The sequence below is a fragment of the Palaemon carinicauda genome, chromosome 42, assembly GCF_036898095.1.
Source record: "Palaemon carinicauda isolate YSFRI2023 chromosome 42, ASM3689809v2, whole genome shotgun sequence".
NCBI lineage: Eukaryota > Metazoa > Arthropoda > Malacostraca > Decapoda > Palaemonidae > Palaemon > Palaemon carinicauda.
Genome location: NC_090766.1, coordinates 31,662,304 through 31,675,471, shown reverse-complemented (window position 1 = coordinate 31,675,471; position 13,168 = coordinate 31,662,304). Strand labels below are relative to the sequence as shown.

General features: G+C 42.2%; 1 protein-coding gene across 4 annotated transcripts in view; it reads left to right on the top strand.

Moving 5' to 3' along the window:
- The window catches only part of LOC137632989 (PDZ domain-containing protein 8-like), a 454,088-nt gene that overhangs the window by 337,888 nt on the left and 103,032 nt on the right, over positions 1-13,168 (top strand). For all 4 annotated transcript variants that reach the window (XM_068365143.1, XM_068365144.1, XM_068365141.1 and 1 more), the window contains exons 11-12: positions 11,069-11,520; positions 12,605-12,800. In XM_068365143.1, the coding sequence (XP_068221244.1) occupies positions 11,069-11,520; positions 12,605-12,800 (648 nt within the window). The remainder of the gene's footprint in view (positions 1-11,068; positions 11,521-12,604; positions 12,801-13,168) is intronic.

The following is a 13,168-nucleotide window of genomic DNA, read 5'->3' as shown; positions in this document are numbered from 1 at the left end:
AAATAAAGTCTTCCTAAGAAGAGTGATATAGGAGCAGGATTCGTTGTCCGTGACGGAGGCAAGTTTGAGGACATCATTCAGAGACCAAGAGACCTTTTGTGGGCGAACCGCAGGTCGAAGCCTAGCACATGCTTTTGGAATAGACGAGAAATAAGAATCCGCCAGGTTAATGTTAAACCCAACCAGGAAGACCTTCTTCAAAGCTGACTTAATGGTGGTTATAGTGCTAGCTGCTAGGCCTTTGTCAAATATGGACCTAAAGAAGGAGATGGCTAAATTAGGAGTCATAACCAAATGGTCTGAATTCTTTAAGAACTCTGCTAGTTTCTTAACTGCCAAATCATATTGGCGAAGCGTAGAGTCTCTTTTGTCTGATTCTATAAAGAGGACATTATCCGGGTCGATGTTTGCATCCTTACGAGCCGCAAACTTCATGAAATCCACAAAGTTAGGGTTTTGGCTATCCTTGAGGAATCTGACACAGTTCGAGTTTGGACCACTTGGGTCAGTTTGGGGAATGGGATCCGGAAGGGACGGAGTTTCAACTCGAGGAGGAGAGGAAACCAGTTAGGTGCCACTAAAGCCACTGCCCCGTTGAAGGAGCGGAGTTTGTGTAAGACTTTCAGTAGAAGATTCACTGGAGGGAATAAGTAGATCTTCTGCCAATGGTTCCAATCCAGGGTTAATGCGTCCATGGCATAAGCCTGAGGGTCCAGGTTCGGGGTCACATAACATGGGAGTTTGTGATTGAGTTGGGTCGCGAATAGATCTACCTGGAGACCTGGAACCAGCCTGAGTATCCACCGCAAGGAGTGTATGTCCAGGGACCATTCTGATTCCAGTGGTTTTGTCCTGGATAATGAGTCTGCTATCACATTCTGGACTCCTGCTAGGTGAGTTGCTGACAGGAACCAGTCTTTGTCGGCTGCCAAGGCGAAGATAGTGACCAGGATCTGATTCAGGTTGGGTGATTTGGATCCCCCTCTGTTTAGGCAGTGGACTACTGCCGTGCTGTCTGAGACTACACTGATGTGGGTCGACCTCAGAGGAGAGATTCTCTTCATGGTCAAGAACACCGCCATGGCTTCGAGAACATTGATATGGAACTGCTTAATGGCGGGTGACCAAGAGCCCTGAAACATCTGATGTTGGGAGTAACCCCCTCATCCACTCAGAGACGCGTCAGTATGAATTGTCACTTGTGGAGAGGGGAACTGTAGAGGAACCGATTTGGAGAGGTTCCTCCCTTTGGACCATGGTTGTAGTCTCATTTTTAAGACAGAGGGGATCTTCGAGGTCTTGTCTCTTAAAGGTATTGTCGCTCTCTTTCTCCAAACTCGATTGATGTCTTTGAGTTTGGCTTTTAATAGGAGATCGGTCAGTGAGGCAAATTGGAGAAGGCCGAGGATTCGTTCTAAAGCTCTTCTGGACACCTGTTTGTGTTTGAGAAAGTTCCTGACCTTGGAAGCTATCTCCCTTACCTTCTTGGGAGGAAGGGAGAGCCTGTGCTTTGAAAGGTCCCAACGGATGCCTAACCATTCGAAGTGGCTTGATGGTTGTAGGCGAGACTTTCGGAGATAGACTTGGAAGCCCAGTTTGGCGAGAAAGTGGAGTACCTTCGACGTAGGTCTGTTGCATTCCTGGTTCGACTGGGCCCAAATGAACCAATCGTCCAGATAGGCGATGATCTGTATCCCTTGGTTTCTGAGTTGTTCGAGCACCGTCTCCCCCAGTTTCGTGAATATCCTGGGGGCAATGCTGAGACCTAAGGGCATGACTTTGAATGCAAAGGCTTTCTTGCCGAGACGGAAGCATAGGTAAGGAGAGAAGTTTCGAGCTACTGGGACATGATAATAGGCGTCGGTAAGATCGATAGAGGTGGTGACGGCCCCACGGGGAAGTAAGGTCCGTACCTGAGAGATAGTCAGCATACGGAACTTGTCGCAGAGGATGTGAGAGTTTAGTTTCGACAAGTCCAGAACTACCCTCAACCCCGACAAGTCTTTCTTCGGAACTGTAAACAGGCGGCCTTGGAATTTCAGGGATCGAACCCGTTTGATCGCTTTCTTCTTGAGTAACTCTGCGGTGTACTCTTCCAAGATGGGAGTGGGTCTCTGGAAGAAGGTCACTGGTGGAGGAGGGGATCCCTGTGACCATTTCCAACCCAAGCCCCTGGATATTATGCTGTGAGCCCATGGACTGAAGGTCCAATGGTCTCGGAAGTGATAAAGTCTCCCTCCTACCGGCATCACATCATTGGGAGGGAGTGAACCGAGGTCCCCTCCCTCCACGGGCACCCCTTGCTCTAGATCCGCCACGTTGGCGGAACTGTCCTCTACCTCTGAAACTTCCTCTCTGGTGTCCACGAAAGGAACCGAAGGATTCGTAGGCAGGGTTGTATGCAGGAGAGGACATCAAGAGGGGTTGGGCTGTGTACCAGGGGGAGCAGTGAGGTAGACTACTTGCTGAGGGGGAGCCGGTTGTTGAGAAGTCGAGGCAGCGGAAGACTGTGGCGACGAGTTACCCCGGACCGTCTTGTAGGGACTAAACCTCTGCTTCTTCTTGAAGAACGTCTGTTTCTGGGATTCGAACCTCCTTTTGGCTGAGAGACCCCACCTTACTTGCAAATTTTGGTTTGCCCTCGCCGCGTCCTGAAGAACCTTATCAACTTCGTTCTGAGGGAAGAGGTTCTTACCCCAGCAGGAGGACGCTATCAGCCTGTTCGGTTCATGTCTGATGGAGGCCTCAGACAGAACGAACTTCCTGCAACTAACCCGAGCCGACCAGAAGTCATGGAGGTCTATTTGGTAGGACAGCAGCTGGTTCTTTGTGGCGACTCTGAACAGCATTTCCTCTGGGTAAAGCAATGTTAGGGACTCCATGGAGGTGATGGAGTGGAGGGACCTAGCTAGTCTATTACGGGTCTCGAACTCAGTTTTGAGAAGACTCTCTAGTAATCTGGGAAGCTTCTCAGAGAAAAGAGTAGAGGCACAGTCCGGGTCTAGCTTCCCCACTGTGAAGGTAGACCCCGCGTCATCCCAGGGTGCAGAGGTACCCGGAATAAGCAAAGAGGTGGGGTCCGTCTCTTTGAGAGCCGGCATGGAAGAGCCTTCCTTGATGGCCCGTATAGTCAGCTCTGTGACTTTGTCTATGAGCGGCAAAGAGATGGAGGCTGCTGTCGTAAAAATAGTGTAGGCACCTTTGTGTGGGGTGAGCTTGGAGTTAATACACCCCCACTCTGATAGTGTTCTGGCCCAGATAGCCTGGGCCTGCTCTTTCGAAAATATCACTGTTTCCTTCGGTAGCTTGTCCATACGGACCAATGCATGTTCCTTTAAACGTACGTAGCCATTGAACGGGAATTCTAGGCCCGGGGGGTAGAACTCCAGGTCCTCTAGAGGGCGGGTGCCTATGCCCTCCAGAGTTAGGGAACCATCTAAGAATGGGGCATGCAAGGCAAACCGCCAAGGATTGTTTTTATCGAAGGGAGGTAGCTTCGATGCGTCTGGGGCGGAAGGAGGAGGAAGCTGAGTTCCGGCGCGGATCAGAGTAGCCACCATATCCTTAATCTCTGTCATCGCCCCAGACTGATGTTGAAGTTGTTCTCTGACCAAATCTCTGACCAGTTCGATGGGGAAGAGATTGCCCCAGGGTATCTAAAAGCCACCCGTTGGTGGTGTCTTGGATTTGGTAGACTTAGACTTCTTAGGAGTCGTGGTTTTACGAGGAGCAATATGAATATTAGGAACTGTCGAGGGTCCGGGGACCGGTGACGTTGATACTGGCAAAGCTGAAGACTTATAAGTACGAAGTGGCTTCACCTTAGGTCGTACGGGGACAGAGGGATCCCGAGGAGAAGCCTTAGAGTTATCAAAACCTAGAAAGGTAGAGGTAGAAGAGGGAGTAGGAGAGAAAAGGGTTTCCACCAACTCGGCACCACTTACCTGCTTGTCCCTAGGTTCTACTTCTATATCTAGATCTGCCACGTCCAGCGGTACGAGGGGTTCGTCCTCCGCGGAAATGGTGGCCCTGACTTCTTCAATTAAGGGGGCAGCAATTTCAGGAGAGACTGCAGCAGTAGTCGATCCTGGGAAGAGACGGGAGGCCATGTCTCCATCGAGGAGATAGGGTGCGCCAGACAGGGCATTCCTGCCGAAGCCCGACACCCAAGGACGAAGACTAGCCCTTGCTGACCGAAGAGAGTCATCCTCGGCCTGAAAGATTTGTAGTGATTAGTGATGCAGGATGGGGATTGCTCTCCAAAACATACCGTGTATGTCATATTAATGGCTAAATTAGTGTCTGCCAAAGAGAAATAAGGAACAAAAGGAAAACCCACTTACATCATCGTTCAGTAGAATTGAGGACAACTCGTAACAGAGCGAGCACAAATCCGGGAACCAGACCATATACTGGGCCTGTCCCGTTTCCCGGATAAAGGGGATGGCGCAGTGTGCATGGGACCGACAGAGGTCATGCCCAACGGGGTCGTTGAACGAGGCAGGGCATCCTTGGGCAGTACAACGGACCTTCTGTAAAAGAAAGGAGACATGAGTCTTGGTGTTCCTTGAAACTCTGGTAAGGGGTTAAAAAACCCTATTAACAGACATTAGTTAAATGCAATATTGGAGCTTAAGGGAATTCAGTGAGAGCCGGAGCTCTATATTAAAACAATTAACTATAAAAGCACCAGCAATGGTAATGGGGCTGTATCATCTTAAAAGTGATAATAATGACATAAGAATAAATAATCTAAAGCAATCTGCCGACCTCTGAAGGTCGGGGAAGCAGTGACTGGCCCTTAAAATAAATATAAAACACAAGCCGTAGCTAATGATAAGTGTGAAGTGTATGGGCGATCTCCGGTGAAGCCAGAGGGCGATGAGATGTCCTGAATAATTCAATTGTGGCTAATAATTCAATTGTGAAAATTTATAAAACACAAGCCGTAGCTAAAGGCTAAGGCTAAGATAATAGTAAAGCGTATTGACGATCTCCGGTGAAGCTGGAGGGAGATGAAAGGTCCTGAATAATTATATTGTGAATAATAACTCAATTGTAATAACAATGGCTATTGTGTGGATATGGCCATGGCCTGAGACCGTAGTAAGGGCCACCTGAGGGTCGTATCTAAACAATATGAAGCCCGTCTCAGAGGGTCGTAAGTAAACAATATACAGTATATATAACAATAGTTCTAAAGTCATTGAGAATCCCTCATGGCGGAGTAGAACTCAAGGCGGAGTGGAAAAATGTTCAGAACTACTCCCAAGCCGTAACGGGGAGAGGACGGAACTCAGACCTAATAAATAACGCTAACTATTGAAAAGTAACCAAAACTAAATAACTCGTAAGTTATCAAACATCCGTAGGGGGGAGGTGAGGAAGGGAGAACCCGTTGAACGCACAAAACGGAAAACGGGAAATCCGCTCACCCACCTGAGATAAGAAAGAAAACGAGAGAAAGGGGTAACTCGTGACTGCGAACAGAAAACGGGAACCCCAAGCTCTCGCTCCCTTGGACACAAAATCAGGACTAATAAGCACACAACACTATTAAAAACGTATAAAATAAAATTGTAACATCAAGATAAAACTACGAACGAAGAATAGCGTCTGCTAAAACCCAAATTAAATTGAAAAGTCGAGTGACGAACGCCACGGTGGGGCGGGTACTAAACAATAATAAAGCTAAAATACGAATCTTGTTCGTAGACTGGAGTTGCTAGCAAAAAGTACCATAGGAATAATAACGATAATAATAATGACGGTTCAAAAGGCATAAGGCCAGGAACTTAACCAAGAACCTAAGTGACAGAGTACAAAACGGGCAGACTAAGATGAACTCCCAAGACAAGAGAACAAACAATGGCCGTCGCAGACGGGCCAGACAGAATGATAAAACAGACTATACTGGATATAAGACAAAAGCCCAGTACTACAAAAAGCTGTCAAAACATACTATAGTACTTAACATTGGAATGGGTGATGATGGAGCTTCGGTCATGACAAAATAAATCCACGAGTGTGAAAATACGCCGAGAGCACAACAAATTACACACAGTTGTAGCAGTCCAAAAAGAAGGATGTTGTTCAGATGGCGCTCGCGTTGGGCGTGGGTGGCGTGGCTGTGGTAGGTTGGCTGGGGCCTCTGTATCGGCCCATCCCTTTGACGAAGGAGTTAACTAAATGGAAGACAACCTGTGAATAGTGGATTTCACGCGCCTTTGCTTTATACACGACACTCACAAGGTGCTCGCGCGAGGGTAGTAACCTTTGCATTCCATGCTTTTATCTTTCTCTGGTATAATTGGAAGAATTTATCAAAAAAGTGTATTAGAAGGACCCCTTTTCACCGGCCGCCACAGGTCGACCCAGAAATGTTTTATATATATTCATCAGGAATCCTGAATGAAAGCAAATAGGGGCCTTGGGGCCCCAGATGCTTAAATTATAGCAATATCATGATAAAAGATTTACATATCAATATCATGATAAAAATGTTTTATATATATATAATATATATATATATATATATATATATATATATATATATATATATATATATATATATATATATATATATATATATATATATATATATATATATAAATCAGGAGTCCTGAATGAAAGTAAATAGGGGCTCAGGGGCCCCGGGTGCTTAACTGATATCAATATCATGGTAAAAGATTTATATATCATTATCATGATAAAAATGTTTTCTATATATACATTAGGAATCCTGAAGGAAAGCAAATAGGGGCTCGGACGCCCCGGGTGCTTAAATGATATCAATATCATGATAGGAGATTTATATATCAATATCATGATAAAAATGTTTTATATACGTACAGTCTGTAAGACAAAAGATACATGAGTATCTTAAATGAAAGCAAATTAGGGCCGGGTCCGGAGCTTAAATATCTATGTACATATATATATATATATATATATATATATATATATATATATATATATATATATATATATATATGTCAATATTATGATAAAAATCTTTTATATATAGCCATAAAGTATAATGAATGTAAGCAAATTCGGGACCCGGGGGGTCCGGAGTGTTTAAATATCAATATCACAATAACAGATCTATTTTGATTGTAAAAGGAATTGAAATTAAGTCAGACCGTAACTGTGCTCATATCAAAAGAGGGAAGGGAAGGTCGAGAACAAGGATCGTATATATAATATATATATGTGACTAATATATAAAGTTAATCCAGGTAAGAATGAGTAACGTTGACTCCGGAGGCGCAACTAAACAACTCAACCGGATGGTAATGTATAAAAGCTACTTCCGGGGACCCCGTAATGAAAGTCTTATATATATATATATATATATATATATATATATATATATATATATATATATATATATATATATATATATATATATATATATATATATATATATATATATATATATATATATATATATATATATATATATATATATATATATATATATATATATATATATATATATATATATATATATATATATATATATATATATATATATATATATATATATATATATATATATATATATATATATATATATATATATATATATATATGAGGTCTGTGAGGTGCGTGACACTAGAGGGGGGAAGGGATCTTTAATGGGTCCATGACGTGCGGGACCGAGGGAGTAGCACGTACAAAACTTAACCCTTTTACCCCCAGGCTCTTTGGAAATTTCCAACCCTTAACCCCCAAGGGGTTATTTTTTCCCCAGCACATTTTGCAGTATATTTTTTTTAAATTGCTCTAACAGCCTTAATTTTTGTCATAGAGAGGTCAGGTTGGTCTCATTCTCTTGGAAAATGCCTGAATTTTCTCAATAAATTATCCAAAATCTGAAAAAAAAAAATTTTATAGCATCTTTTTGCAAGGACGTACCGGTACGTCCATGGGGGTGAAGGGATGAGTTTTGTGAAACATACCAGTACGTCCTTTTGGGGGTAAAAGGGTTAATAAATAATATAACATGACGAGGTACCACGGACCGAGCAGAAAACTTCCCGCCGATCGATGGCCAAACGAGCGACGGAGAGAAAACGACTACGACCGGGTAGAGTAGTACAAAAGAGTAAGTAATGTACGTTAATGTATAATTATAGCAAGCCTCACAGATCAACGGGAACCGCCCGTGCAAAGAAAGCGAATGCCCCCGGGAGAGGATCATAACGCAATAAAGTGACTCTATAACTCGATTGCGAGAGAGAGAGGGAGGTAACCTTGGGGTGGGGTATCGGGCGGGAGGGAGGCTAGGAGTGGGGCGATAGCAGGTATACCAACCTGCCAGACCCACGATTGATATGATCACGTGGAAAAACTAATAACACTATAAAAAACATAACACATGGTAAAATAAGATAGGAAGGCATGCTGGATGGTAATAATAATAAAATCAACTATACATCAATCGTAAAAAAAACGAGGGAGCGAACATGAGACAGGAGAAACCCAAGCCTGACAGCGCTGCGGCAGGGCTACCAACATAACACAGAGTCAGTGAAGTGCTAACCAAATGCAAACTAATATGTAATATCTGACGCATGAAAGCCCCTCGAGCTAATGCAAGCAAACGAATGACGTTAAAATGATAAGCAAGTCCGTGGCGTGCGAACGAATAATCCAAGTAATAATATAGTGAAATAGGAACGCCCGAAGGTGACCAGGCATGCCAACCTACCGATAATACGCACACGTATATGTAATAACGGTTATCATAATAACAGGACAATATAGAAATTAATACGGTGTGTGAACCGTGGAAACCCATAAAGTTCATAACGAGAAACAATCAGTATGGAGGACTCATTGAAAATCGTTAAGAACGAAACGAGAGAGAGATAGGAGGGAGCCAGGCGCCATGAAAGACCCACGCGGGGTCGTGAACAATAAAGCTGTTATATTATAGGTAAAAAAGGGCAAGGCCCCTTCCAAAATCTCAAAACTCATAGATCTGGTACTTAACTTAGATGGAGTGACAGTAGAGTCCGACATCTTGAGGTAAAACCAGGAAAAACCAGCAAAATTCACACTCCAAGGCAAAGTAAGTGTTTGAAAGAACGTGCTATTAAAAGGAGGGACGTCACTGGCGTGGGATTGCTAGTAGTAGTAGGATGTTGAACGGCACCTCGCTGTTCGGGGATGTTGACAGGAGATATCTAAATGGTGCGAGGCCTCTGGTTGTGATTTATTCAGCGCCCCAGTATTATACCGACACCTTATTAAGGTGAGCGAGCTGGGTTCAACCTAGCATTCCTATACAGATTTTTCTCTGGTAAATTCATAGCAGTTTTTACCTTAAAAATGATGTTAAAGGAGCATTTCACTGGGCGGCACGGGTCGGAGCCCAGAAAACAGGTTTTGAACATGCTGTAGGGGTCGTGTACGACCCATCATACCTGTCCAGGGACAAGTAGCAGAAGGTTGAGGGCATTGTTATCCGGTTTTAGTCTGCATGAATGAAAAAGTATGCCTGGCCCTACTCTTTTCTTCATCCTCCCCTCTCTTGGGGAAAGCAGCATCCTGGGTTTTCTGCATAGCTGACCTCAAACCATTGCAGGTAAACCATGCTTCCTTGTGTTCCTAGTATTAGATAATACTGTTGCGTCCCCCATACCCTGACGAGGTGGTATTGGGAACGTCCTAGCCTAGAGCTCCATCTAAGGACTTCAGGTCGACTTCCTAGGATGGGTCACACTTCATTCCTTCACACACAAGCTTATGTAGGCCGCACGTTCCTTGCGGAGCAAGGAACTTGCGAGGTGCAGGGACTCCTTATCTCGAATGCTACACACTCGCATTTTGAGTCCCTGGGCAAAGCCAAAGCCAGTAAGGCTGGGACTTACCACCCTACCTAAGGGTTAAGTCACCCAATGTAAATAGCGTGGTTTGTATTTCGGTTACGGAACAAATGACAAATTCGGAAATAATTTATATTTTTCCTAACCATACAAACCTTAGCTATTTACACATACTTGCCCGCCAGCCCTGTCCCCCGTGAAGTCCTACCTCTAAGCGAAGTGAACCAGTTCACTAACTAGCGAGGGGGTAGTTAACCCTTGTTAAAAATCTAATGGCTCGCCATTTCAGCTACGCCGGAAATAATACCCAATGTAAATAGCTAAGGTTTGTATGGTTAGGAAAAATACAAATTATCTCCGAAATTGTCATTTTACAGTACCGTGGTACTGTATCTTGGAATTTTTCTATGATTGATTAGATGAGTCATATGCTGTCTCATGCCTTTGCAATACAGCCTGCACTTGAAATATAGATTATATAAGAGTATGTGTAGAGGCAAATAGAGTGGTGAACAGTACATTCAGTGACGTAATTGTATCCTGTTGTTTGGTCTGTTTACAAATGCTTTTCTGTTAAGGACTATATAGTAATTAGACTATAGAACCCTTACCAATGAGTAGGTAACCTGAAGGAATTTTCAGTTGTTTGCCTCTTTATAAAGCTCTAGATTTTTTACTTTAGCATTACTGCACAGTTTATTGGTTTTACTCTAGAGAAGGTCCTCAACTTACAAACTTAATTGGTTCCAAGAAGTAGTTTGTAAGTTGATTTTTTAAGATTTTGTCATAGGGTAGGCCAAACCTGAATCCCATACCTATGATTTCCAGATACAAAAGTCAACAAATAGTTGGGTTTCATATGAAATCGATATCAGGTTATTACAAAGGTCGTTTTACTTACTGTATCAAATTATATACAGTAATACTGTTTGAATACAGTACAGTATTTCTTTATCTTATCTTTGTTATTTCCAGTTGGATTTGTGTTTGTACCTCCGAATGTTTGTAAGTTGAATTTTTGTAAGTTGAGGACCTTCTGTGTTCTAGAAATATAAAAGGTTTCTTTGAAATTATTTCAGCTGCTCGTGAGATTTGAACCTGTGTGATTTCATCAAATGTTTATGTTTAATTTAAAATTTTAAGTTTTTAACTTAGAAGTATTTAATTTTGAAATTTTTAGTTGCTGAAACTGAGAGTGGAGAATTAATAAAAGGACCTTTTCTTTGCAGGATCCAATATTTAATAGTGATTTTGAGTTCTGGCTGGAAGAAGAGAATAAGTATCTGAATGTAGCGGTTTGGAGTAAAAGTGGCTCATCAAAGCAAGACTGTGAGGTAGATTACGCGGAGAAAAACGTAGAGTCGAAATTCATACTGAGGGACAGAGATAGAGACAAGAGAAGAATTAAGGAAACTGAAAAAGCAAAGTTCAAGGAAGACAAAGTGGTGGCGGATCTAACCGACGATACTCTGGTTGGTTACGTCAATATCCCCATCATATCGTTGATCCCCGAAACAACGCTGAATACCCAAGGACACGCTGTGAGGATACTGACCCTTAAGCCTCCCCATCCCAAATGTCCCGAAGTGATGTGCGACCCACTAACCCCTCATAAAGGTTTCGATATGAACCTCTGTTATGGAGATGTTATGCTGTCCCTTACTTACCAACCGCAGGACAGGTTAGTTTTTGTTTAACTAAGTAATTTTAATTAGTCATTTTTGGTATTAATTACCTCCGCCAACAAAGTTGGAAGGAGGTTATGTTTTCACCCCTGTTTGTTTGTGAACAGCTTCCTGGCCACAATTTTAGTTGTAGAGTAATGAAACTTGCAGGGATTAACTGTTATGTAAGAAGCTTGACATAGTTAAACATGAGAAGATCAAGGTCAAAGGTAAAGGTCACGGTCAAGCAAAATGTCCAATTCACATAATCAGCTATATGTTTGGACACTTTTGTCACAGAGACTTTAAACTAGGTTTATATTTGAGTGTTTGAAAATCCATGCCATTTAATATGTCAAGGTCAAGGTCAAGAAATAAGCTGTCAGGCAGAGGTCTGTGCTCTGAGTGCCCCTCTAGTTCTGATAATAACTCAGTAAAACTCGGTATGTTTAACTTTTGTGCTACCAAAGTCTCTTGCCCCCTTGATCCCATAGAGGACTAGTGCCAGCTCTTTTTCCTCAACACTACAGGGGGCTATTGCCGGCTCTGGCCCCTTGTCCACAGTCGGTGCACCTTGCATGGTTCTCTGTAGGCATTACTTCGAGAGTCTTTGCAGCATTCCTTCGATCCCCCAACTGCACATGCTATATATCCTTCTTTACCTCCATTCTTGCTTCCTTTCTTCCATCTTGTAGTCCATCCTCTTCAAGATTTACTTCATATTATAACTTCAAAGGTTTCCCCCGGTTGCAGATGGACACTGAATGACCTTGCAGGCTCCCAAACATCACAAAGTACACTTTGTTATAGCTCAAAGATATGATTGAAAAGCCAAGAAGTATGAGATTGGCAGCTTGTAGTTATGATCCGGTATTCTTATTTGTAGTGAAGTTATGTGAATTATTTCATATTTCAACAGCTTTTAACTTTTTTATTCTTTGATTAAACATACAGAATTTGTTTCATGTATCTTAGCTGCTAAATTACAAGTAAATTTAAGATGTTTGGATATTATATTTTAAGTATTATAGTCAAATAATGCATACAGTTAATGTTATAACTTACTCTCCAACTATTCATTTATACGATTTATGCTTGCAGGTGCGATGTATCGATGAGAGTAAATCAAGATAAGGTGTCCAACCGTCCAATATCAGAAGACGAAAGCTTGACAGATGGGACCGTATCCGAAGAGGACGAAATGTATGGTATGCAGGACATAGTAGAGGATCGAATTCATGACTTCAAAAGGACTCATTTTAACTCTGCAGTTCAGTGTAACTTTTGTAGGAAAAAGGTGAGAATTTCTTCTACTAAAGGCAAAATACTCCATTCTTTTGAAAAGAAAAAAATTGTACCATACATAAGGGATAGAAATGAATTATGTAAACTTAAGAAGAAAAAAAACATGTAGTGACATATGTCAATGTTATTTGTCTTTAATTCAAATTTTATTTTAAAAGTTATTTGGATGAATAATTACCATATTTGAGCCTCTTGTTTTCTTCATGACTTCATGTATATATTTTGTATTGCAGTATAGCATTTTCATTTGTTCATCCCTGATATTCAGCATTCCTGGGTTAATTGTTGTGGTTCTAATCACAATTTAATTTATTACAGACGTCAGAAAATGGTTTTTTATGTAGTCCATTCATATGTGCA